Source organism: Geotrypetes seraphini, chromosome 4 (genome assembly GCF_902459505.1).
Source record: "Geotrypetes seraphini chromosome 4, aGeoSer1.1, whole genome shotgun sequence".
Taxonomy (NCBI): Eukaryota; Metazoa; Chordata; class Amphibia; order Gymnophiona; family Dermophiidae; genus Geotrypetes; species Geotrypetes seraphini.
In genome coordinates this window covers 282,646,132-282,670,534 of record NC_047087.1, presented here as the reverse complement: position 1 = coordinate 282,670,534, position 24,403 = coordinate 282,646,132, and the positions used below count along the sequence as shown (strand labels likewise).

Below are 24,403 nucleotides of genomic sequence, written 5' to 3'. Positions count from 1 at the left end.
TATTGCAGCAGGACTACTGCAGCTGAGTTTTTGTACCAGTAAGAAGTGTATTCTTTGTGTTTAAATACTCAGGACTGTTTGGTAAGCTGTTACACCAAAGAGAAACTTGCTGCCTGTTTTTTCTCTCTCTAATTTTGCCTCCGACACAGCCCTTGGTCGAAACTTGGCCACGTCAGGCACATGCCACATTAAATTTCTTTTTGCTCCATATAATTGCGTGGTCTGCTCTTTGTTCTACCCCTGAATCATCTACCTCTCCAAACCACATACCATAATCATTCACCAACAAAATGGCGATGGAGAGCTGTGGAAAAATCCGACCGATGGCAACGGGCGGAAACTAAAGACTGGGGATTAGGGGGAAGCAGGAGGGAAATGGGTAGGGCCCGGGCACTGCATGTGCTCAGAGAAAAAAAAAAAAAAATCTCTCTGAGCTATTGGAGAGCTTATCCGCAAATTGGGAGCTGTTGGGACAACACCCATATGTGGCTGACTCATCCTGCTTGTCCTAGGAGAAACTCAGGATTGTTACACCAAAGAGAAGCTTGCTGTCTGTTTTTTCTCTCTCCAATTTTGCCTCTGACACAGCCCTTGGTCGAAACTTGGCCGCGTCAGGCACATGCCACATTAAATTTCTTTTTGCTCCATATACTTGCGTGGTCTGCTCTTTGCTGTACCCCTGAAATCATCTACCTCTCCAAACCATATACCATAATCATTCACCTACAGAAACACAAACCAAGATATACATGTCATGAACCCTAATGAAATAATGTAAATTCTGGTCATGGCCAGGCTCTTTTAAACTGTATATCACATTGAACTCCTTCTGGGACATATTAGCGATCCGTAAATACTCATGTAATGTAATGCAGATAGCCCGCTGCTTATACCCGAATATTCAATGGCACAAAAAAAGTTCACCATCACAGGATGAATATTTACCCTTTGGGGGATATTTTTTTCAAGTAAATGGAGTTTTGGGAAACTGCCCACTCTCCTGCAGGTAAAAATACAAGCAGATGTTTATCTGAGTTTGAGAAAGTCAAGATCTTCAATTTTGCTTGGAATAAAACTGCTTTTTCCCCTCTCAGAAGCTGCTACCCTAGACAATGGACTAGTTTGTCTTAACGATTAAGCCAGCCCTAAGAACTTGTTAGTCAAACATCCTGGGTACTCTAATGGCTAGTGTAAATCTAAACAGGCAGAACAGTACTGTACTGACTTGTAGAGATCTTATGTCTGGGGAAATAAACAGTATTAATGTCAATAAGCTGAAACATTTTTCTTTTTCCTTTTTTTCACCTTGGTATTGTCAGCAGTCTTTCTTCAGTGATCTCCTCTGAAGTGCAACCTAGAGAATGACACAGTGACAAATTTTTTTCCCCGTCCCCGCGGGAACTCATTTCCCCGTCCTGTCCCGGAGAGTTCTTTTCCTGTCCTTGCCCCATTCCTGCAAGCTCCGTCTTCATCTGCACAAGCCTCAAACACTTTAAAATCATAAGTGTCCGAGGCTAATGCAGTTAAAGCAGAGCTTACAGGAATGGGACAGGGACAGCGACAAAACTCACAGGAACGGAACGGGGAAATTGAGTTCCTGCGGGGAAGGGGAAAAATTTGTCCCTATGTCATTCTCTAGTGCAACCACACTATGATTGGAAAGAGTTGTCTTTTCTCCTCCCAGGTAAGGAGACCCTCTGCCCAGTTTTGGACCAGACCTTCCAGTTTTGAAGCTTCTTCTAGAGCAGTGGTCTCAAACTCGCGGCCCGGGGGCCACATGTGGCCCGCCAGATACTATTTTGCGACCCGCGGTCTGTACTAGTGCTGCCCGCTTTTTGCAGCATCCTCCGGCTTCCCCCTGGCCTCCTGCTCTTACCTTCAGATAATTACCACAGCCTGCAGAGAGGATTGCCAATGCTGTAGCGATCCTTGCAGGCTGCTGTCGTCCTCAGCAGCATGTTCCCTCTGCCATGATCCTGCCCTTGACATCAGAAGATGGGCGGGACCGCAGCAGAGGGAACATGCTGTGGAGGCTGATGGCAGCCTGCAAGGAATGCTACAGCACCGGCGATCCTCTCTGCAGGCTGTGGTAATTAGCTGAAACTAAGACCGGGAGGCCAGGAGGGAAGCTGGAGGACGCTGCAAAGAAGGGGGGAACATGCAGGCCTTCGGGGGGGGGGGGGGGAGGCTTATAAACTATAAAGAGTTTTACCTCGTGCAAAATTATCATTTCTTTAATAAGACATTAACTTTTTTTTCTGCGACCCTCAAGTACCTACAAATCCAAAATGTGGCTCTGCAAAGGGTTTGAGTTTGAGACCACTGTTCTAGAGTATCCTACAAGTCATGACAAGACACTGTAATGTTAAATTAGGCACTTGTTGCTTTTGTAGGATGGGAAACAGTAAAACAAAAAAGGAGTAGGGAAGGGACACAGTCAACCAAATTCAGCTCAAGCGGAAGCTTGCAGCGTTTTTCGGTTTCGCACTTGGAACTAGGTTGAGCAGCAGGCTCCTAATAGGACACCAAGAGTATTCCTTTTTGGTTTTATTTCCTGTATCTTGGTGCCATCTACTGGGCTACATTTATATACCCCTGAGGAAGGCTTTTATAGCCGAAACACGGACCGTGTTGGGATCCTTCACAAAAAGGATTGAAAGACTTTTTTGTTAGGACTACATATTTTGTGTACAAGTTGTGTATGTATCATTTCTTTATATATTTTTAATAAATTGATGGTCCCTGAAGTTGGTTGACTATGTCCTCCTCCATTCCTTTCTTGTTTTACATTTTCACACGTGGGGTTGTGTTTCCTTTGTGTTGTGGGATATATTTTTTTTGTAGGATGGGGCCAATGGAATGCAAGTTACAAGTTTCTCCTTTTTTATGGTTGCCCCTGTGCTGTGGCTGGAGCAGCTGCAGAAGATGGAGCTTTGACTTTTGTGCCACAACCACCATTTTTACCTGTGCTTGTCTCTTCTCTGCAGTAACGTTGCAGCATCCTATGCTTCTGCTGAAAAAATCCCATGCCCCTTTTTGAGTTGTGCATGAGACAATTTAGATGTCTGTGTTGTGGAATCTGTGTGTAAGTCCAAACAGTGCCAATTAATGTCAATAATTGTTAATGGCTCTTGAACTAATTTGCTTGTGGGCAGATCTGAGATCCTTGCCCAAATCTGAGAAACCTTTAATGCTGAGTAATGCAGTTTAGGGGTGAAGAACTTTTGCGCACGAAAGAGGAGCAGAACTTGGCTGAGATAGTATGTGATGATCTTAAGGTGGCCAAACGGGTCAAAAAGGTGACGGCGAAAGCTAATAGTTTGTTTTTGTATTATTTTCCCTCCTTAATTTACATTTATTGTAAACCGCTTAGACTTTAACTTTGGTTTTATATTTGCGGTATATTAAATAAATTGAACTTGGCTCATGCATAAGAACACTGAATTTTCCTGTGCTAAGCCCATTTCCAGTGTGCACGGCATGAGGGCTTAAATGTCGGTTCTACCTACCCAGACGTGGCGAGACCCAGACAGCTGCAACAATCAGTGCATTGCCAAGTTTCTTTTTCAGGTGGTGTACTAACGTTTGCAAGAGCATATGTACACTGAAAAAGTTTGAGGCAAGAGTACTCCCCGTCTCCTCCGTAAGAGGCCATAACAGCCCCTGCATTTTGGATGCACTAACCAGTTAACATGTATCAATGTCAACACACTGGCTGAATATTGTGTCCATGTACATTCTCTGCTCTGACATGCCGCCCTCCAAAAAATAAATGCAGAAATATAGATAATAGTGTGCAAAAAAGGTTACCAGAAAATGCTTTAATATGCTCTGTGGTAAACGTTTTCGCATGCACTGAGCATGCGTTAGGGCTTAACATCCTTTAGCTCAGTGGTTCCCAACCCTGTCCTAGAGGTCTTCAGAATAGCTCTAATGAATATGCATGGAGCAGATTTGCATGCCTGTCACCTCCATTATATGCAAATCTCTCTCATGCATATTCATTAGGGCTATCCTGAAAACCTGACTGGTTGGTGGTCCTCCAGGATAGGGCTGGGAACCACTGCTTTAGTAGACATACCCCTATAGATATCAAAAGAGTATTCTTTGATTAAAATTCACATTGAGGTGGAGTCTATACTAGAGAATGACACGGTGAAAAAATTGGTCCCCGTCACCGCCCCGTCCCCGTCTCACCATCCCCGTCACCGCCCCGTCCCCGTCTCACCAACCCCGTCACCGCCCCGTCCCCGTCTCACCATCCTCTTCACCGCCCCGTCACCGCCACTGCCATCCCATTCACCGCCCCGTCACCGCCACTGCAATCCCATTCACTTTTCTTTATTTACGTATAAAGGAAACATTCTTTAAAACTTTAAAACTTAGTTAAATATTAGTTAATAACTATACAAAAACAAAACACGCAGAGAAAAAATTAATTAATAAAAATTCTCAAAACTGACACATTTTGATCACTAAATTTAAAATAGTTATTTTTCATACAGTTTTTCAATCACTAATCTTCCACCACCCCTGGGGCTAGCAATGCAAAAACAAACACGACATATACTTTAAATGCTGCTACGGCTGCAAGTCTCCCCTCCCCCCAGCGATCACGGCAGGAGGGCACCCAACCCCTCATGTAGACCCCCCCAACGGCCCTCCCGACAATCGCAGCAGAAGGGTACCCAACCCCTCCTGCCGGTCCTCCCAATGGCCTCCCCTAAGATCGCCGGCAGGAGGGTACCCAACCCCTCCTGCTGGACCCCCCCCAACGAACCCTCCCACCCCGGAACCCCCTTAGTCTTACTTTTCAAGTTGGACCGGACAGCTCCTCGCTCGTCTGGCCAGCAGGCCTGCCTCCGTCCAAATGAGGCGGGCCCGCCCCTACCCTCCCCTCCCCTGCCTCCCAATGGCCTCCCCTAAGATCGCCGGCAGGAGGGTACCCAACCCCTCCTGCTGGACCCCCCCCCAACGAACCCTCCCACCCCGGAACCCCCTTAGTCTTACTTTTCAAGTTGGACCGGACAGCTCCTCGCTCGTCTGGCCAGCATGCCTGCCTCCATCCAAATGAGGCGGGCCCGCCCCTACCCTGCCCAACCCACAGGATCCTAGGGCCTGATTGGTCTAGGCACCTAAAGCCACTCCCGCTATAGGAGGGGCCTTAGGTGCTTGGGCCAATCAGGCCCTAGGATCCTGTGGGTTAGGCAGGGGAGGGGAGGGGCGGGCCCGCCTCATTTGGACGGAGGCAGGCCTGCTGGCCAGACGAGCGAGGAGCTGTCCGGTCCAACTTGAAAAGTAAGACTAAGGGGGCTCCGGGGTGGGAGGGTTCGTTGAGGGGGGGTCCAGCAGGAGGGGTTGGGTACCCTCCTGCCGGCGATCTTAGGGGAGGCCATTGGGAGGCAGGGGAGGGGAGGGGCGGGCCCGCCTCATTTGGACGGAGGCAGGCCTGCTGGCCAGACGAGCGAGGAGCGGTGAAACACAGGTAAATAGCGGTTCCTAGAAGGGGGTACATTGGCCCGCGGGGACAAACCTGTTCACCGTTTCCGCGGTCGGTGAATGGCCTTGTCCCCGTCACCGCAGCGACTGCTAGTTTTCTTCCCCGTTTTCGGCGGTGACCCGCGGCTTAAATGCGGTGGCCGCGGGTAAACCGTCACCGTGTCATTCTCTAGTCTATACTACTAGGAGAAAATAGAAGAAAGCACACAGGCAAATGAGACCTTGTTTCTAATAACTGGGATAAACAGTAGAATAACACATCTTATCCCCATTGATAACTTTTTCTCCTTATTCTTTTCTGTGTTTTATTTTTATTTTTTCAGGTACACCCTGGAAAAGTTCACTCATGATTCTCTTGATGCAAATTTCAGGTAGGCATTTTTCATTTCTCTATAAATGTTCTCTGCAGTTCTATTGTTCTTATTTGTTTCTCTCACTTTCTAAAATTTTTTCTCTCTCATTGACAATCTATCTTGATCAGTGTATCATCCAGGGATAGACCGAACATTCAAGTAACCGGGCAACGCCTAAGGGCCCACAGCAGCTGGGAGCCCATGCTTCCCCCTATGTGACATCTCAAGTAACAGGAGATTCTACCTCCAGAAACGTGATAGCAGAAAACAAACAACGAAGGTGACTAATCAATGTTCAATATCATTTATTGTTTGAAATGACTCGCCACATAGAAACATAGAATATGAAGGCAGAAAAGGGCCACTGGCCCAACAATTCTGCCCACTCTAAGGACCCTCCCCCTAAGCACTTCCACGATGTGAACCCACATGCTTATCCCATTTTTTCTTAAAATCGAACACGTTGCTTGCCTTAATTACCTGAAGTGGAAGATCATTCCAACGATCAACCACCCTTTCAGTGAAGAAATACTTCCTAGTGTTGCTATGAAATCTCCCACCCCTGAGTTTCAACGGATGCCCTCTTGTTGCCATAGGTCCTGTAAGGAAAAAGATATCTTCTTCTACCTCAATACGGCCAGTTACATATTTGAACGTCTATCATATCTCACCTCTCTCTGCGTTCCTCGAGAGAGTATAGCTGCAACTTACCTAGACGTTCCTCATATGGGAGATCCTGAGACCATCCTGGTGGCCATTCACTGAACCGACTCCACTCTCAGCACATCCTTTTGATAATGTGGCCTCCAAAATTGAACACAATATTCCAGATGAGGTCTCACCATGGACCTGTACAACGGCATTACAACTTCGGGCTTCCAGCTGACAAAACTTCTTTGGATGCAACCCAGCATTTGCCTAGCCTTGGATGAAGCTTTCTCTACTTGATTGGCAGTCTTCATATCTTCACTAATGATTACTCCTAGGTCGCGTTCTGCAGCAGTTCTTGTTAAGGTCTCACCATTCAGAGTATAAGTACTGCATGGATATCTGCTGCCAAGGTGCATAACTTGGCATTTTTTGGCATTAAAACTCAGTTGCCAAGTTGCGGACCATTGTTCCAGTAAGTGTAAGTCCTGCGTCATACTTTCGGGCATTCTGCTTTTGCCCACTATGTTGCACAGTTTAGCGTCATCGGCAAATAATGCAATTTTGCCTCTAAGTCCGTGAGGCAGGTCCTGTACAAAGATATTAAATAGGATGGGACCCAAGACTGAGCCCTGCGGCACTCCACTAATCACTTCAGATGTTTCGGAGGGAGTACCATTTACCACCACCCTCTGAAGTCTGCCGCTGAGCCAGTCTTTAACCCATGCCATCAATGTTTCCCTTAATCCCAACGAACTCATCATGTTCAATAACCTACAATGTGGGACACTGTCAAAAGCCTTACTAAAGTCCAAGTACATGATATCCAGGGAGTCTCCCATATCTAGCTTTTTCATTACCAAGTCAAAGAAACTGATCAGATTGGATTGGCAGGACCTTCCCTTTGTAAATCCATGTTGGTGGGGATCCCTTAGTCTCTCATTGTTTAGGATCGTATCTAATTTGTGTTTAATCAACGTTTCCAACGATCGTGTTTTGGCCCCAAAGGGCTTGCCTCAGGAGTCTGTGTTCTAATGATGAATCAATAAACATCAATGTTCATATTCTTCTATTACAGATGCTTTAGTGGAATATTAAACATCCGATATGGAAATCAAGAGTATGTGCCACACTGTCTCTGTGAAAACGAAACAGCGGCACATACTCTTGATTTCAGTATTGGACGTTTACTATCCCCCTATGTCAGGGGTGTCAAAAAGTCCCTCCTCGAGGGCCGCAATCCAGTCGGGTTTTCAGGATTTCCCCAATGAATATGCATGAGATCTATTTGCATGCAATGCTTTCATTGTATGCTAATAGATCTCATGCATATTAATTGGGGAAATCCTGAAAACCCGACTGGATTGCGGCCCTCGAGGAAGGACTTTGACATCCCAGCCTTATGTGTTCCAGCATTTCTGTTTCTTCTACTCACTTCCCCACCCCCAGTCTACCTTAAATCATCCCTTATAGGAGGAGTGAGATGGCAACCGGGAGGGGGTGAAAGAAGGAGATGGAAAATTGTATGTCCCTAAATATTGGGGATTAAGCAACTAAGAAATATATACTGTTAATCATTTTAGCGCTACTAGGCGTAAGCAGCGCTGCGAATACAAAGTTAATATGTAGCTAAAAGTAAAAAAAGGAGATGGAGGGATGCAGGGTGAGAAAGCAGGTGAAATTTGAGTTGACAGAGAGACAGATAAGAAAGAGAGGAAAGAGCTAAACGTGAAACATCAATTTGCAAAAAGATTTTTTTCTATACTAAACATAAATGGAGAAACACAGTGATAAATCAGTTCTAGTGTTATTTATTCATGCATCTGGCTGGAGGAATACAACTTATGGAAGACTATAATCTCATTACACCGAAACACAGAAGTATCAATTTTGAGGACCGACATCAACATTTTACATGAACAAGTGATAATGTAATGGAGCTGTCTTTGTGTTTGGTATTAAGCAGAAATTCTTACCGAAGTCACTGGCGCACAATTGCACCCTCATTGTCTCAGGCTTCTGCTCGATTTCACACTGGGTACAGATCTTAGTCACTATAACAAAGACAAAGGCAGACATAGCAATGAATAAAGCCCCAATGTGAATTAGGGAATCTTTTATATTTCAAAGCACTTAGCAGGGTTTTAGCAATCTAATAATTTTATAGTTTGGATACTTAATAGTGCTTCATGCAAAAAACAAATATAAAAACTGGCCAAAAAGATGGAAGAACATAAAAGAGGAGCATTTTCAAAAAGACATCTGAATCTGATTTTAGACATTTGGGGAGGGGGGGGGGAGAAGTCCAGTAGAGAAAATGGTCATTTTCAAACCAGAAAAAAAACTTTTGTTTCGAAAATGGCCATTTCCTAGACGTGTTATCCTCAGTGCATCTATCTCTTGAAAAAAAAAAAAAAAAAAGTCCAAATGAAAAATGTATAAAAACCAGCCATTGGGCTGTTGTCTTACTGGGGAGAGTTTGAGCACGAGAGGCAAGGTTATGCGAGTGCTGAGGGTAAGAAGGTAAGGTAAACATAGTGGGTAAACATAAATCTGCTCCTGCTAAGCCATTAAGCACCAGCACCTTTTTAAATGGAGGAATCAGGGCCGGGAGTTAATGAACAGGTATTTGATTTTGAATCAGAGTTCTAGGAGATAGGGGAACATCTTAAGGCAGGGGTGTCAAAGTCCCTCCTCGAAGGCCGCAATCCAGTCGGATTTTCAGGATTTCCCCAATGAATATGCATGAGATCTAATAGCATACTATGAAAGCAGTGCATGCAAATAGATCTCATGCGTATTCATTGGGGAAATCCTGAAAACCCGACTGGATTGCGGCCCTCGAGGAGGGACTTTGGCACCCCTGTCTTAGGGAATCTATAGAAGCAGTGCATATACAACTAAACAATTAACAGAAAAGCAAATGCTGCAAATACAATTTACAAAGAAAGAAAGATTTTCATATACATTTTTTTTAAATCAAGGTAGAGAGATGAGTGCATTAATTTAGTAGGTACATGAGAATCCCCACAAGAAAGCAAGCAAGGAAATCAACCATAAGCCATTAAGCATTTTTAAAAAATGGAGGAATCAGGACTGGAAGCTAATGAGCACATTGATTTTGAATCTGACTTCTAGGAGCGCTGTGTATACCTTTTAGTGCTATAAAAATTATAAATAGTGGTACTAGTAATAGTAGCAGATTGACCACACAGACATCCCAGCAGAGCAGTGGGACACTGCAGTAAAAGGTCCCAGGTATACATCTCTCCATAACCCCTTTACATTGTATGGTAAGCCCTCCAAAACTCACCTAAAACTTACTGTACCCAACCAGTGGCATAGCAAGGGTGAGAGACACATGGGGCGCCCCTCCCGCCATGTGCGCATACCCCTTCCCCCATAACTCTTTAACGTTCCCAGTGCGAGCAGCAACCCCCAACCTGCTGCTCACGCCAGCATTGGCTCTTCCTCTGATGTCACTTCCTAGGCACGGGTCCAGGAAGTGAAGTCAGAGGAAGAGCCGACGCTGGCGCGAGCAGCAGGTTGGGGATTACTGCTCATGCCAGGAAGGTTAAAGAGATACGTGGGAAGGGAAGAGGTGCGTGCGTGCGCGCGATAGTGGGGGTGGGGGCAGCGAAGGGGTGGGGGGTGGCAGAGAGGAGGACAGGTGCCGGCACCCCCACCAAGACAGCACCAGAGGCAGACTTTCCCCTCCCCCGCCCCCCTTACTACACCACTGTACAGTAGGTTTTGGAGGGCTCACACTTTCCACAAGTGTACTAGTTAGAGTGGATATAGGCCTAGGTTCCGTTCTCTGAAGTCCACAGCACCGACTACCAGGCTACTCCAGAGACCTGCTTGCTGCTCTAATAGGACTGGCCATAACATCTGAAGCTGGTCCTGTTTCATTCATATCTTTGGAGGTAGGAGGGAGTTAGTAACCACTGGAGGAGTAAAGTGTGATCATGCCTCTAGTGCAGTGGTCTCAAACTCAAACCCTTTGCAGGGCCACATTTTGGATTTGTAGGTACTTGGAGGGCCTCAGAAAAAAATAGTTAATGGCTTATTAAAGAAATGACAATTTTGCATGAGGTAAAACTCTTTATACTTTATAAATCTTTCCTTTTGGCTAAGTCTTAATAATAATATTGTCATTTATAGCTAGAGAGACATATGATCAAGAAACGGTTTTATTTTACTTTTGTGATTATGATAAACATACCGAGGGCCTCAAAATAGTACCTGGTGGGCCACATGTGGTCCACGGGCCGCAAGTTTGAGACCACTGCTCTAGTGATTGGTTATCTGGTCAGTTTGGCCACCTTTTTGGCACTCATTCATTATTGAAACAGGACTAGTCTCAGACGTCCAAGTTTTCCCCTGGACATTTTTTGTACCTTTCTTATTTCTAATCTTAATGTATATTTTCTGTAAACCGCTTAGAACCTAACGGATGTAGCGGTATATAAGAAATAAATTACATTACATTACATTACATTACAAAATGTCCAACTCATAGGCGTGCCGTAATCCCACCCAAAACACACCTCCAACAAGCCCCTTGGAGATTTAGATGCACTGCAGACAAACAGCATAGAAAACCATCTAAAGATGTTTCGAAAATGGCAATTTGCATGTTTTTCAAGCAAATGCCATTTTATGGTCATTCTTCTCTTTTGAAAAATGAGCCCCAAAAATCATTAAATGCTTATTATAAAACTTGTGGCAACTTGTATCTATGCTGGGTACATCTACTTCAGACTCTGCAGTACCAAAGCACTGATTAGAGATGATAACACACACTCAGATTGCCAGTGTATCCTAAGAAATTTACTACTTATAAAATCAATGTAACATATGTCAACTTACAAATTAATATGTGTGAAATAGATTTGTGCACATTAAAAAGTTCTAATTCATGTTAATTAAAAACAAATGGATATCTGTAATGAACCAAAAGAAAATAACCCCACCCCTAAATGAGGAAAAGGTTTGAAAAATCCAGAAAGAAAGCAAACCGTTTGTGTCTGTGTCAAAATACACTCTGCTCTTGTGCTTGACTCAGAAAACTAGCCATTCATATCATGAATCCCACTGTAGTTCTTTAGGGTATATTAGCATGGTAAATTTCAAAGTTCCTGCCTTAGACATGATTTGGAGCAGAAATAGACTAGCAATGGATTCAAGCCTTTTCAAAATGAAGATGAGACAGACAGATAAATAGAATTTGTGCATAGACTGAGTGCATTAGGAGCCTCAGTAAATGAAATCAGAATGGAATGCAAATCAGAAAACTCACATAAATGTTTGCAACCCTGAACAAGAATACTTGACGGACATAAGAATTTCTTTAACAGTATGTATAGTTCTCCACAGCTCACAGAAAGCTTCTTTCCTTGCTTTTTTGGGGGAGTACATAGGTCCTTGTTTTCAGCCATACCGATTGTTCAGTGAACACACAATAGTAGAGGGGGGGGGGACCAAGAACTTTCCTGCACAAGATGTGTAGAATTTAAATCACTCTTTTATTAGCAAAGCACTGACAGATAAAAAGACACAACACCAGTCCAAGTTTCGGAGGATAACCGCTTACTTCAGGGATCCCCAATACTCTATCAGACGTATTATTGTGTCAAAAGATGTCAGAGTCTGCATCTAATAGTACCCACAGTGTACTAAAGACAAAGACAAGAAAATAAAACATGTCAGTCTCACATGCAGAGCTGCAAAAGTGCTGGCTGTTCAGTGAATCACACCATAAGCTGGGAGGGGGAGGGGGGGTTAATTTGTTATATGTGAAACCCCATTGTATATTGTCTAAGGAGGAGAGTTTCTAAGCTACAGTAATATTTCATAGAGCGTTGTACAAGTTTTTTTTTAAAATGGGGTAAAAATAAATTAAATAAAAAGACTAAATTGTATAATACATACAGTGAGGCAATTTACATGATACATAAAGGAACTGGAAAAGAACTACATTGTGTTGATAAGAAAAAAGATGAAGGGAAAATACATGAGGATAAAGCGTAAGGGTAAGGAAAATTTCATAGATAGATCAATGATCTACACTCAAGCTACAGAAGGTGATTGAGAAAGTTGTGTTTAGGCAATTGCAATATTTGGTAGAGATGATGTGTCCTGATCCATTCTAATAAGGATTTTGGAAAAGCCCACAGTACTGAATTATTGTTGGCTTGATGAACTTGAGAAACATAGAAACATGATGGCAGATAAAAGCAAAATGGCCCATTCAGTCTTTCTATCCGCAGTAACCATTATCTCTTCCTCTCTCTAAGAGAGATCCCATGTGCCCCAGGCTTTCTTGAATTCAGACAGTCTCTGTCTCCACCACCTCTTCCGGGAGACTGTTCTACTTATCTACCACCCTTTCTGTAAAAAAAGTATTTCCTTAGATTACTCCTCAGCCTATCATCTTTTAACTTCATCCTAGGCCCTCTCATTGCAGAGTTTCCTTTCAAATGAAAGAGACTCGACTCATGTGCATTTATATCACGTTAGTATTTAAACATCTCTATCATATCTCCCCTCTTCTGCCTTTCCTCCAAAGTATACAGATTGAGATCTTTAAGTCTGTCCCCAAACGCCTTATGATGAAGACCATGCACTATATTGTGGCTTGGACCAACCTAAGAACTATTTACTATTTTAAAAAAAAAATATATCGGCAGCATTTGACACAATAGATTATCATGTTTTAATGCATCGCCTGAGAGAATGTGGTACTGGCGGCATCTGTTGGAGTGGTTTGTTTCATATCTTCTTGATAGAAAGATTCAAGTTTGCATTGATGGAAAAGTTTCAACTGTACGTTCTATATCTTCAGGAGTGCCACAGGGATAAGCATTGCCAGGCATTTTATTTAATGTACGAACTGGTTGTTGAAATTTTTTAGAGTTTCATAGTCCATTTAAGCTGATGATATACAGATTTTGCTGCCTGTGTCGGCCACTATACCCGAGACTCTCTTGCAGTTGCAAGAATGGCTTGATGGGATCTTTAACCGGATGTTTGTAAATCATTTCACATTGCGGGCAGGTTCTCAAAGTGGCGCCTAAAATGGCAGGCACCTAGAAAAATGGCGCCTACTGCGTGTCAATCACAGGCGCCTCTTTGAGAATCATGGCTACCATCCCTCCATTTTACAAAACCATAGTGCCTTTTTTTAGCGCTGGCTGCGGTGGTAGCAGCCCCAACGTTCACAGGAATTCTATGAACGTCGGACCTGTTTCTGTCACGGACGGCGCTAAAAACCGCACTACAGTTTTGTAAAAGGGGGGCAATTTAATAACCAATGCTGGTAATGTAGGTCTTTAAAACCCTGGCATAAATTGTCAGCATCTAAGTGCATCAGAGGATCACACTTAGCAGCACCTAGTAACGCCTAAGTCTGGCACTACATCTAAACATGACTACTTCCGTGTTGGCATCACTAGACGCCAGTCCTGGAAGGTGCCTAGCGCCACTTAATTTTTTTTTAATTGATTTTTAATCAGCTTTTAATGATACGTTCAATTATTGCGCCACTTAGAACCAATTAAGCTAGGTAGGCATAATCTAGGCATCTAACTTTAGGCAGCTCTTCCAGAATTTCCCTCTGAATGTTGTGAATTTACAGTTGATGTGTGTACCTTCAGATCTTTCTCTTTTTTTTTTTTTTTTTTTAAAATTAATAGCTTTATTGAAAAACCACCAAGGAAGATAAAAAATCCAAACAAGTAAAATCACAACTAACACCGCAGAGAAGGCACTCGGAAGCGCTACAGAACACAAACATTAGCTCAAATTTCTACACCCCCCCCTCACTCCTCCCCTCATAGAGCATATAAGTTTTCCCAGTCAAAGAAATGGCACCAAAGGCGTACAAAACTCCCCATTCTACACTTCTTCGGATCTTTCTAGTTCATTTCCGTCAGAGCTGAAGTTGCCACCTGGGATAATATCTTTGCCAACCAATGAGATATTTGGGGATGATTTCAGAAATGAGTCAAAATGTTGCGTGATCGTGGCACCGAGGTACCCCCCCTCTTCAAACCTAGCATGCACCCAAAAAGAGGGAGAAAAAGCCTCAGGCTAATGGAGCAATATATAACCAAAAGGTACAAATCAAAATTGCTTTTGATACTTTTTCACTGGCAAAAAAAACCTCCCTCACAGAACAGATCAGGTTTAAAAAAGGGCAAAGTCACCCGGAGGCATGTTCAAGGACTTAGCTGACAAAAGATGACTTGAGCTCCAACACTGTCATGTCTTCTCCAATCTTCCCAACAAGTGACCTTGTTTCACCAATGTTTGGCTCATCAGGGGAACAAGCCTTGAAAGTGCAGCCACGCTGAGACCAGCCCCCAAACAAATGTGCTTGGTTGTTAGAAACTTGTTTTTTGAAATTACGATTTTTGAGTAAATTACATCCGTTACGTTTGCACGCTGATTTTTGTAACGTTCTCCAGAGCCTGATTTTGAGTAGTATAGACCACTGTAGCATTCTGTATGTTGCTTTGCCTGTTTCTTTGATACGATCTCTACAGGTGGTACAGAATTCTGCTGTGTATTTGCTTTCTGGGCTTAGCAAACATAACCATATTACATCTTTTTATAGAAAGTTACAATAGTTGACTGTAGAGGATAGAATTTATGTTTAAGTTTTGATGGTACATACTGTAAGTGCCTCTGCCAGCAATTGTGTCAATATTTGCATGATCCTACCCAATGGTATGTGTGTTCCCAGGAGAACTTTTCATTCTGAAGATTCATGTATGCTGGTATTAACAACAGTTTGAGAGGCACCTCTCAAATTTACTCATATAAGAAGTTATTCAGTGGCAGGACCTACAGCTTGGAATATGTTACCAGCATGAGTTCGCTGACAAAAAAAAAATTCTGATTCAGTTTAAGTGGTTGTTGAAGCAACATTTGATGTTGGGACTTCGGGATCTGCACTCTCCTATTGCTATTTTTGTTTGATTTGGTTTTGTACTTACAAGTAGACTTGCAGTTATCCGGAACCTATGGAATTGGTAGATGCTGGCCAAATGTAGTTTCTGGTTGCTTGAGAGTTACTATTAAAAATAGGCCTATTACTATACCCCCATACCATGCCTTTCTGATCTGAGACATCTCTCCTAGTCTATCATCTTCTCACCCCCACTTGTAGGTCCAGCATCTGTTTCTCCCTTCCCATCCTCTTTTCTGGTCTGAGTCACTTTCTCTCCCAACTTATGGGTCCAGCATCTATCCATCTCCCCTTCCTTGACCTTTACCTTGCAGGTCCAGCATCCATGTCTCTTCCACCTCCCCCCCCACACTTTTGGTCCACATCCCCTGGGTCTGCCCTTCCTCCCACCGCACGGGTAGAACCAGTATCTCTTACCTGTGACTCTCCCGAAGCAGCAGTGGCAGTGCGGTAACGGCTACTTGCGGCCGGCCCTGGCAGGGCTTTTACTCTGCCGCATCGGAAGTGATGCAGCAGCGAAAAGGCCCTTCTGGGGCTAGCCACAAGCAGCCTGTTTATATTGCTGCCTCTGCTGACTGGCTGCCACCGCTGCTTTGGGAGCTGGAGAGAAGATTTTTTTTTTTTCTTCGGTTAGTTGAGAGTCAAAAACAACCACACTCTCAAAATGTTTGCAGCACAGTAAACACACACACCACGTAAATGCTAAGGAGTGATCCACAAATAGTTTCCCAAGAGTCTACATAGAAACAAAACAGGGATTAGCAAGCATTAACCAAATGTGACTTTTGATACAAAAATACAAAATTTAAAAATTTAAACGTGATGAAGCCGACTATGCAAAAAGGCCCATCTATCCATGGATGGATTCCCCAAGTCAACCTACCAATCCAGATTTTGCACAAACAGATAAATCTGATGGTAGTTCTTTATCTACCTCAGATGAGGATTTTTTACAAGGACGAGGACGACAGACCAAACAGAACAGGCAATATCAACAAGGACGGGGTCACCAGCGGAACCGGAACAAACAACAATATCGATCCAATACGCGGTCTCAGAGAGGGCAAGTAACCAACTAGAGAGTTTAGTTATTAATTTGTCTAATCAGATTTTGACATCTGTAGATCTTAGTGTGTTATCTAAGGGGCTAACTTTTGTGCCAGTACAACCTCTGCAACCCCTTCGTCTACGCAAAGATTTAGAAAAATTTTTTCGCAAATTACATTTGCACGAATTCTTTTTTTCTCATCCATATACTTCTACTGAACCCACAATATTTCGGAAACCATCACGCTGGCTCCCACCGGTTCCTCCTAGTTCTAATTTAGTAACTTTCAAAGATATGATCCTACAAGACATACAGCGGTTCAATAGAAACAAAACCTTTCAGCGTTTTAATTTTCACAATATTAAGCCACTCAGTTAATGCTTGCTAATCCCTATTTTGTTTCTATGTAGACTCTTGGGAAACTATTTGTGGATCACTCCTTAGCATTTACGTGGTGTGTGTGTTTACTGTGCTGCAAACATTTTGAGAGTGTGGTTGTTTTTGATTTTCTAATTTTGTCTCATATAATCATATATATCATGTAGGCTTGTGTGTGTTGGGTTAATTGAGAGTGCCAGTTGGTTGAGTACCGGTTAACTAGGATTCCACTGTATATGTTTTTTAAATTACAAGCTTCCAAGTTTAGTTTCCAAGTTTATTTAAAATTTTCTATCCCGCCCTAGGGAGAACTTTGTTTGCAGCCTAAAACATAATAAAATAACAATACAGTATACAAAAATGAACCATACATAATACAGTGGTACCTCAGAATCTGAACGCCCCAGAGCTCGAACAACCTGGAATTTGAACTATTTTTTTTAATTAAATTTTGCCCCGGAATCCAAACGCTGCTTTGGAAATCCAAACAGCAAGTGTTGCTCAGCCCAAAGCTTCCCCTCTGACGCAGCTTCCTGTTTCCGCCTGGGCAGTTCGTGTCAGAGGGAAGCTTTGGGCTGAAGCAGCACTTGCCATTGACAATCTTGTTGCCTATGCCGACGGGGGTCCGGAACGGATTAATCCAGTTTCTATTGTTTTCAATGGGAAAAATTGTCTTGGAACTTAAACTGGGTTCTGGAACGGATTAAGTTCGAATTCCGAGATACCACTGTACATAAAATTAGGGTTCAAGGGGAAAAATAGAAAACATTTTTAGCAAAGAGAGAGATTAACAATGGGGATATTCTTCCGTTTTCCAAGATATTAATAGTGCAAGATCAAAGTGAAGTCGTAAGAAGGAAATCTATGGGCTAAGATTCTAAGAGCTATGGGGAAGGGATATGCTGAGCCAAGCCCCTAGGAGTGATGTAGCAGCTGCCTTTGTAATATCCCCCATCTAACTAAAGTACAGCTAGGATCCAAGAGAAAGTCTTGGGAATATGACAGCAAGAAGTAGCTCTAAAGAAGAACCCCAATACTAAGCATAGGAGGCACAAGTGAGGAACAGCCCTTTAGCTGAGAGAATTACAAGAGGTTGAGGTGAGGGAAGGGCGAGCATAGGATGGAGCAGCCCTGCAGGAAAACTCAAGTTGGAGGGGAGGATCCTGTGGGCAGGCTGGGAATTGCAGTCTCTGACAAAAGCCCTAATAGTGGTAGAGTGCGGCTAGAGTGTGCTTCTGAGAGAAAGGAAAGTGTGGGACTCGGAAACTACTGGAAAGAGAGGCGGAGGGTAACTAAAATGGCAGTTTGGTGAGAGAGAGAGAGACATTTCCAGGAGAAACAGAAACTTGCCCTACCTCTAAAGCTATATAATGGGGTTGTAAGGCGGCAGGGGGCAGACCGCCCTGATCGCCATTAGGGCAGGGGTACCAGCACTGGCATCTCTTGTCCTCTTCAACTACTCACCTAGGGTTACCATATTTTGATTTGTAAAATCCCAGACACATGACCATGCACCATTCCGCCCCAGCCTCACCTTGTTTCACCCCAGCCCCTCCCCATTCCACCTCTAGTCCCGCCTCATTCTGCCTCTAGCCCGGCCCCCAGAAAGCTTTGTGCTTTCATGCATGACCTCCGGGCTATATCTGAGGGCCTCTGAGCATGCGCGGATGTGTGCGACATCATCTGCGAATGCTCAGAGGACCTCCAGACGCGGCCGGAGCTTACCAAAACCCAGACAAAATGCTGGGTGTTGGAAAGTCCATCCGGGCACCTGGACAGTCCTCTATAAAAGGACATGTCTGGGTTTTCCTGGACATCTGGTAACCCTACGTCCACCTCTTGAAATCTTCTCCGGCTGCGAGAAGCATCTTATCCCTGCTGCTCGTGTCCGCCTCTGCTCTCCTTCTGAAGTCACTTCTGGGTGCCTCCTTCCCTCACTATGCCACTGAAGCTATAGATATATTTTTGTTTTGTTCCTTAACAATACATAATGGCTAAAGAGGATATAGATTTTGTGTTACAAGAAGTCATGGAGAGCTGAGGGTTTTTGTATTTTTTTTTTTTGGGGGGGGGGTTGTTTTGTTTTTAGGAACTGTAAAAGTAATTGGTTTTCCTCAGATCTGGAAAATGGTCCTATGAGAAAGTTCTTTTGCCAATTAAAGTAAGGTTGGGTTCATTCCCCCCTCCAGCCCCAGAAGACAGAGGCCAGTGAATACGTAGAGATGAAATTGTAATGGGTTACAAAGAAGCATTGGAGGATGGTGGAAGTTTTGGAAATCACATGCTGGGCTTTATAATGAAAGCCATTAAGTAGAAGCCTGAAGGCTGTGAGCCTCAGTGGGGTGAGGCTATTCTGTAATGTTGCTGTAAGTAATGCTGGCTGTGATTTAAGACTGAACCAGCAGTGATTTGAAGACTCTAGCAGGAGTACTGCAAGGGGAAGTGGTCTACCTAAGTTAAGGCTGTGTTTTAAATTTGATAAGAAGGCCTAAATCCCCAAAGAATTTCTGAGACTACTGGTGTCTTTAAATGAAACTATACAATTCCCAGACGAAGATTCCTATTTTCCAAAATAAAAAACTTCTATTTGGAAAAGAATTTTATTTACACAAACTACTCTTTTATGGATTTGGCTACTGGGAAAATCTGAAGGCAGGAAGGAGATTCTGCCTAGAGAAGTCCATGCCTCTGACAATATATCTATGTTACCTTCAACCATGTATAATATTAATATAAAGTTTTTGGAACATATACAGTCAATCATGCAATTTGATTGATGGATTGTTTCCTTGGACGTCATGGAAATGGGTTCCATAACCATATTGAATAGGTAATTATTTCCTTGATAAAAAATTTTACCATTCTTCTCACGAGGCTTAAATCAATCTTATTTGCATCCCAGAGAAATGAAGAGTTGATATGACCTCAAGCTCAGAAATATGATTACAATTTGTCTTTGAGGGAAATTGGCTGATAGGGAACAGAGGGCACCTGCTCTTGCTTCCTCTGTGGGGTCCTGTTGGCATCTTGCATATCCATTGTTCCTAGTTTGAAAGAGCCCGGGCTGGTGGACAGCAGAGGCACATTGTTTTCTGCTGATCCAGAAAGCCCCCCCTAATGGGCAGGAGGGGGTAGATTCCTCAAACTGACAGAGTCCCAGTTGGAGCTGTCATGAAAGGAAGAATTGTGCAGAAGCTTGGTAAGTAAAAAGATAATGCCATTTCTTGGATCAAATGAGCTGCTTCTAACACAGTTAGAGGGATGACAATAGCAAACAGACAGACTATAAATCTGTTTAGTGCAACGGAGGGCATTTATCCTTACAGTCTTGTCCCAGTGGCGGCTCCTTTGTCCAGGCTTTTCTCTGTACTTAATTTTTCAATGTACGACTACTTTTATGAGGGGTGTCAGGTCAAAAGCGCGCCGGGACAAAGGAGCGGCCAGACAATTGAGTGCAGCGCGGGGGTGCGCGCCGCAGAAAATTACTGTTTTTAGGGCTCTGACGGGGGGGGGGCGTGGGGGGGAATCCCCCCACTTTACTTAATAGAGATCGCACCGTGTTGTGGGGGGTTTGGGGGGTTGTAACCCCCCACATTTTACTGAAAACTTCACTTTTTCCCTGTTTTTAGGGAAAAAGTTAAGTTTACAGTAAAATGTGGACGGTTACAACCTCCCAAACCCCCCATAACGCCAGCGCGATCTCTATTAAGTAAACTGGGGGGGGGCTCCCCAACAAAACCCCCGGTAGGATCCCCTAAAAACTGTAATTTTCTTCGGCGCACACCTCCATCTTGTGCTCAGTTGTCGGCGCGCGCCTTTGTCTTTCGTGGGGTTGTCTATGAACTTTTATGAGGCCCCCCCCCCCAAATAGTCAGACACTTTTTGAATAGAAAATATAAGGGTCGATATACAACTGGGCAGGAGAAGCTGCTGCCTGTGAATCACACTGTCTGGCCCAAGTGCACAAGGTCTGCCTTTGACCTATGAAATACACGATCTGTATTTCTCCTCCTCCTGCGCAACATCTGCAAAGCTAATGCACTGTCCATAATCTCGCTCGTGCCAAAGAGGAAAAGGAACAGAAAAGAAACAAATAGATGTCATTCTCAGGCAGTTCGTTGTCTAAATTCACCTCTTTACCTTTTGCCAGTCTGTTGGATACCAGGCTTTCTTTAATCTGTCTTTACCCATGGGAGGGTGGGGGAGGGGGAATCCAAGGTCATACATACTGCATAAAGTTCAACCTTACTGCCTATTATGGTATTTTGCTGACATTTATGTTTTACAGTGCTGTTAAATATCTTTATTTCTGATACTTGTGGAGCTCATTTTCTAATGAGAAATGCATCAAAAATTAGCATAAAGTAGCATTTGGATTTTTGTTTGCTAAAACATCCAAATAGTCATTTTTGAAACACATTTTTAGATGGTTTTCTATGCTGTTTACCTGCACTGAGTCTAAATCTTAAGGGGTATGTGTTAGGAGCGTGCTTTGGGTGGGACTAGAGCGGGTTATAATTTGGAACACTGCAAAAAAAAAAAAAAAAAATCCAATATAAGTTCAAGTTTATTGATTTTTAATATACCAACCATCAACAGATATCTAGCCAGTTTACAATGATATGATAAAATAAGAAGACTAATACTTATAAAAAGGAGGGGAAGTGAACATTGAAGACATTATACAATAAACAAACATGAAAGTGGGGTTAGAGAAGAGGGGAGGGGGTTAAAGTTACATTGTTAGTGGTGAAAAGAAGAAGAAAAAGAGAAAAACATAAAAAATAAAAAAAACTTTTTGTGTTGCAGAGAGAAGGGAGGGAAAGGGATAAAACATTAGGGATGGGATCGCTTCTTAAAAGTGGTTGGCAGACTTAATGATGAAAGGTTCAAGAACTGTAGAATGCACCTTGAAATAAGAACATTTTTAATTTAGTCTTGAATTTATTGATAAGTTTTTCGTGGCGAAGTTGGGATGGCAGAGCATTCCATAAAGTTGGAGCGACTACGGAGAAATTGGATTTCCTGGTATAATAGAATTCATTAATAGAGGGGACGGATAGTAAATTCTGATCGGCTGATCTAAGAGTCCGAGAGGGGCAAAAAGGGATAAGGAGTTTGTCGAGGAAGGGTGGATGTTTGAGGCAAGACCTGTTTCAATAACAAATAAGTGTCAAAAGGGTGGCCAGACTGACCAGATGACCACTGGAGGTATGAAGGCATGGCCCAACCTTACTCCCCCAGTGGTCAATGGCCTTCTCCCAATCCCAGCCTGTATGACAGCTTCGGATGTTATGGCCAGTTCTATTAGAGCAGCGAGCAGTTCTCTGAAGTAGCCTAATAGTTGATGCAGTGGACTACAGAAATGCAGACCCAGGTCCTTATCCCACTCTAACTAGTACACTTGTGGTGGAAAGTGTGAGCCCTCCAGAACTGACCCCAAACCTACTTTAATATTTATTAAGTTAATTTTCTAGCCTATCGTCCCCAGGAACCCAGAACATAAGAACATAAGAATTGCCGCTGCTGGGTCAGACCAGTGGTCCATCGTGCCCAGCAGTCCGCTCCTGCGGTGGCCCTCTGGTCAAACACCAGCACCCTGAGACTAGTCCTACCTGCGTACATTCTGGTTCAGCAGGAACTTGTCTAACTTTGTCTTGAATCCCTGGAGGCTGTTTTCCCCTATGACAGACTCCGGAAGGGCGTTCCAGTTTTCTACCACTCTCTGGGTGAAGAAGAACTTCCTTACGTTTGTACGGAATCTATCCCCTTTCAATTTTAGAGAGTGCCCTCTCGTTCTCCCTACCTTGGAGAGGGTGAACAACCTGTCCTTATCTACTAAGTCTATTCCCTTCAGTATCTTCAATGTTTCGATCATGTCCCCTCTCTATCTCCTCTGTTCGAGGGAGAAAAGGCCCAGTTTCTCTAATCTTTCACTGTACGGCAACTCCTCCAGCCCCTTGAGACCATCTTAGTCGCTCTTCTCTGGACTCTTTCGAGTTACAGCAATACACGCACAAAGTTTTCAAGGCATACGAATAGTGGTACATTCACATTGCATTTCCATAGGACTGAGGAATACGAATAAGGGTACCTTCATATTGTAAAGTATACAAATAAGAGTACAATTACATTAAACTGGTCTAGGATTAAGGGTACATTCACATTTTACTAGAGATAAAAGTAAGGGATATAGCATAACATGCTATACTCAACATGTGCTCAATCTAGGCATATAGAGATACCTAGATGAAGATGTAAAGATGGGATACTGGGCTAGATGGACCATTGGTCTGACCCAGTAAGGCTAATCTTATGTTCTTATGTACTGTGACAGCTGTAGGCATAAGGGCTATTGGGGTGGTATACAGTTGGGCACAGTAGGTTTTTGGTGAGTTTTGGAGGGCTCACCATATAATAGAAGGGAAGAATTACAAGTACTGAACAGAAATAACGGAGGCCGTTCTCAGTTATTGGTGAAAGCCTGAATGAACTTTTTTGTGTGGATGTTTCCATTCCAACACAAGATTGGCATGTACATGTCGAGTCGTTGAAATATTTTATTGAAGAAATAAAGGATGTTTGTGGAAAACATTGGAGTTTACCAGTCTCCTTTGGACCATTCCACTCCTGTGTGGTTTGTGAGATGTACACCTGGAACATTTTATGTGAAGTTCACTGCAATGCCCCCTAGGGTGCCCCACTGCTCTGCTGGGATGTCTGTGTGGCCAGTCTACTAAGAATGCTAGTCCCGCCTATGTCCCAATGGTTGGTTTTGTGTATTTTTAATTTCTACATTTTTTTCCAAAAATAGCTCAGAAAGATAGACACACTGAGGACAAACACACCTAGGAAATGGTCATTTCTGAAACAAAAAGTTTGGATTTTTTTCTGGTTTGAAACTGACCATTTTCTCTACTGGATTTTAGGACATTAATTCCCAAAACATTCAAAATCGGACTTAGATGTTATATTGAAAACGCCCCTCTGTATTATATTAATCCTGTTATAAGGATTAAATTTGCCATCTCCAGGCTTACCTCAATGATTGCATTCTTGCTCACTGTATATTTGGTCATTTTACTATTAACACTGGTTAACACTGTTAACAAAGGTGTAAGTTTTATGACAAGCTGTACCTGTTGTGTACCCTCTTGGGTGAATCGTTTCAATCAGGGCAAATATTCAGCAGCACTGGCCAGTTAATAAATCCCAATACAGAAAGAAGTCAAGAAAAAAAATCTTATACACGAATACAGGGTGTCTGGTACGATACTTGGAGAGACCCCTCCCCCCAGGAAAGACACATGGGAGTACTGGTTGACAAGTCGATGAAGCCATCTGTGCAATGTGCGGCAGCTGCGAAAAGGCAAACAGAATGCTAGGAATGATTAAGAAGGGGATCACAAACAGATTGGAGAAGGTTATCATGCCGCTGTGTCCAGCATTGGTCGCAATACATAAAGGACACGGTACTACTCGAAAGGGTCCAGAGAAGAGCGA

General features: G+C 43.3%; 1 protein-coding gene across 1 annotated transcript in view; it reads right to left on the bottom strand.

Annotated features, from left to right (window-relative positions):
• The window catches only part of SFRP5 (secreted frizzled related protein 5), an 87,197-nt gene that overhangs the window by 39,586 nt on the left and 23,208 nt on the right, over window positions 1-24,403 (bottom strand). Inside the window, exon 2 of the mRNA XM_033940262.1 lies at window positions 8,477-8,554. Coding sequence (XP_033796153.1) covers window positions 8,477-8,554 — 78 coding nt within the window. The remainder of the gene's footprint in view (window positions 1-8,476; window positions 8,555-24,403) is intronic.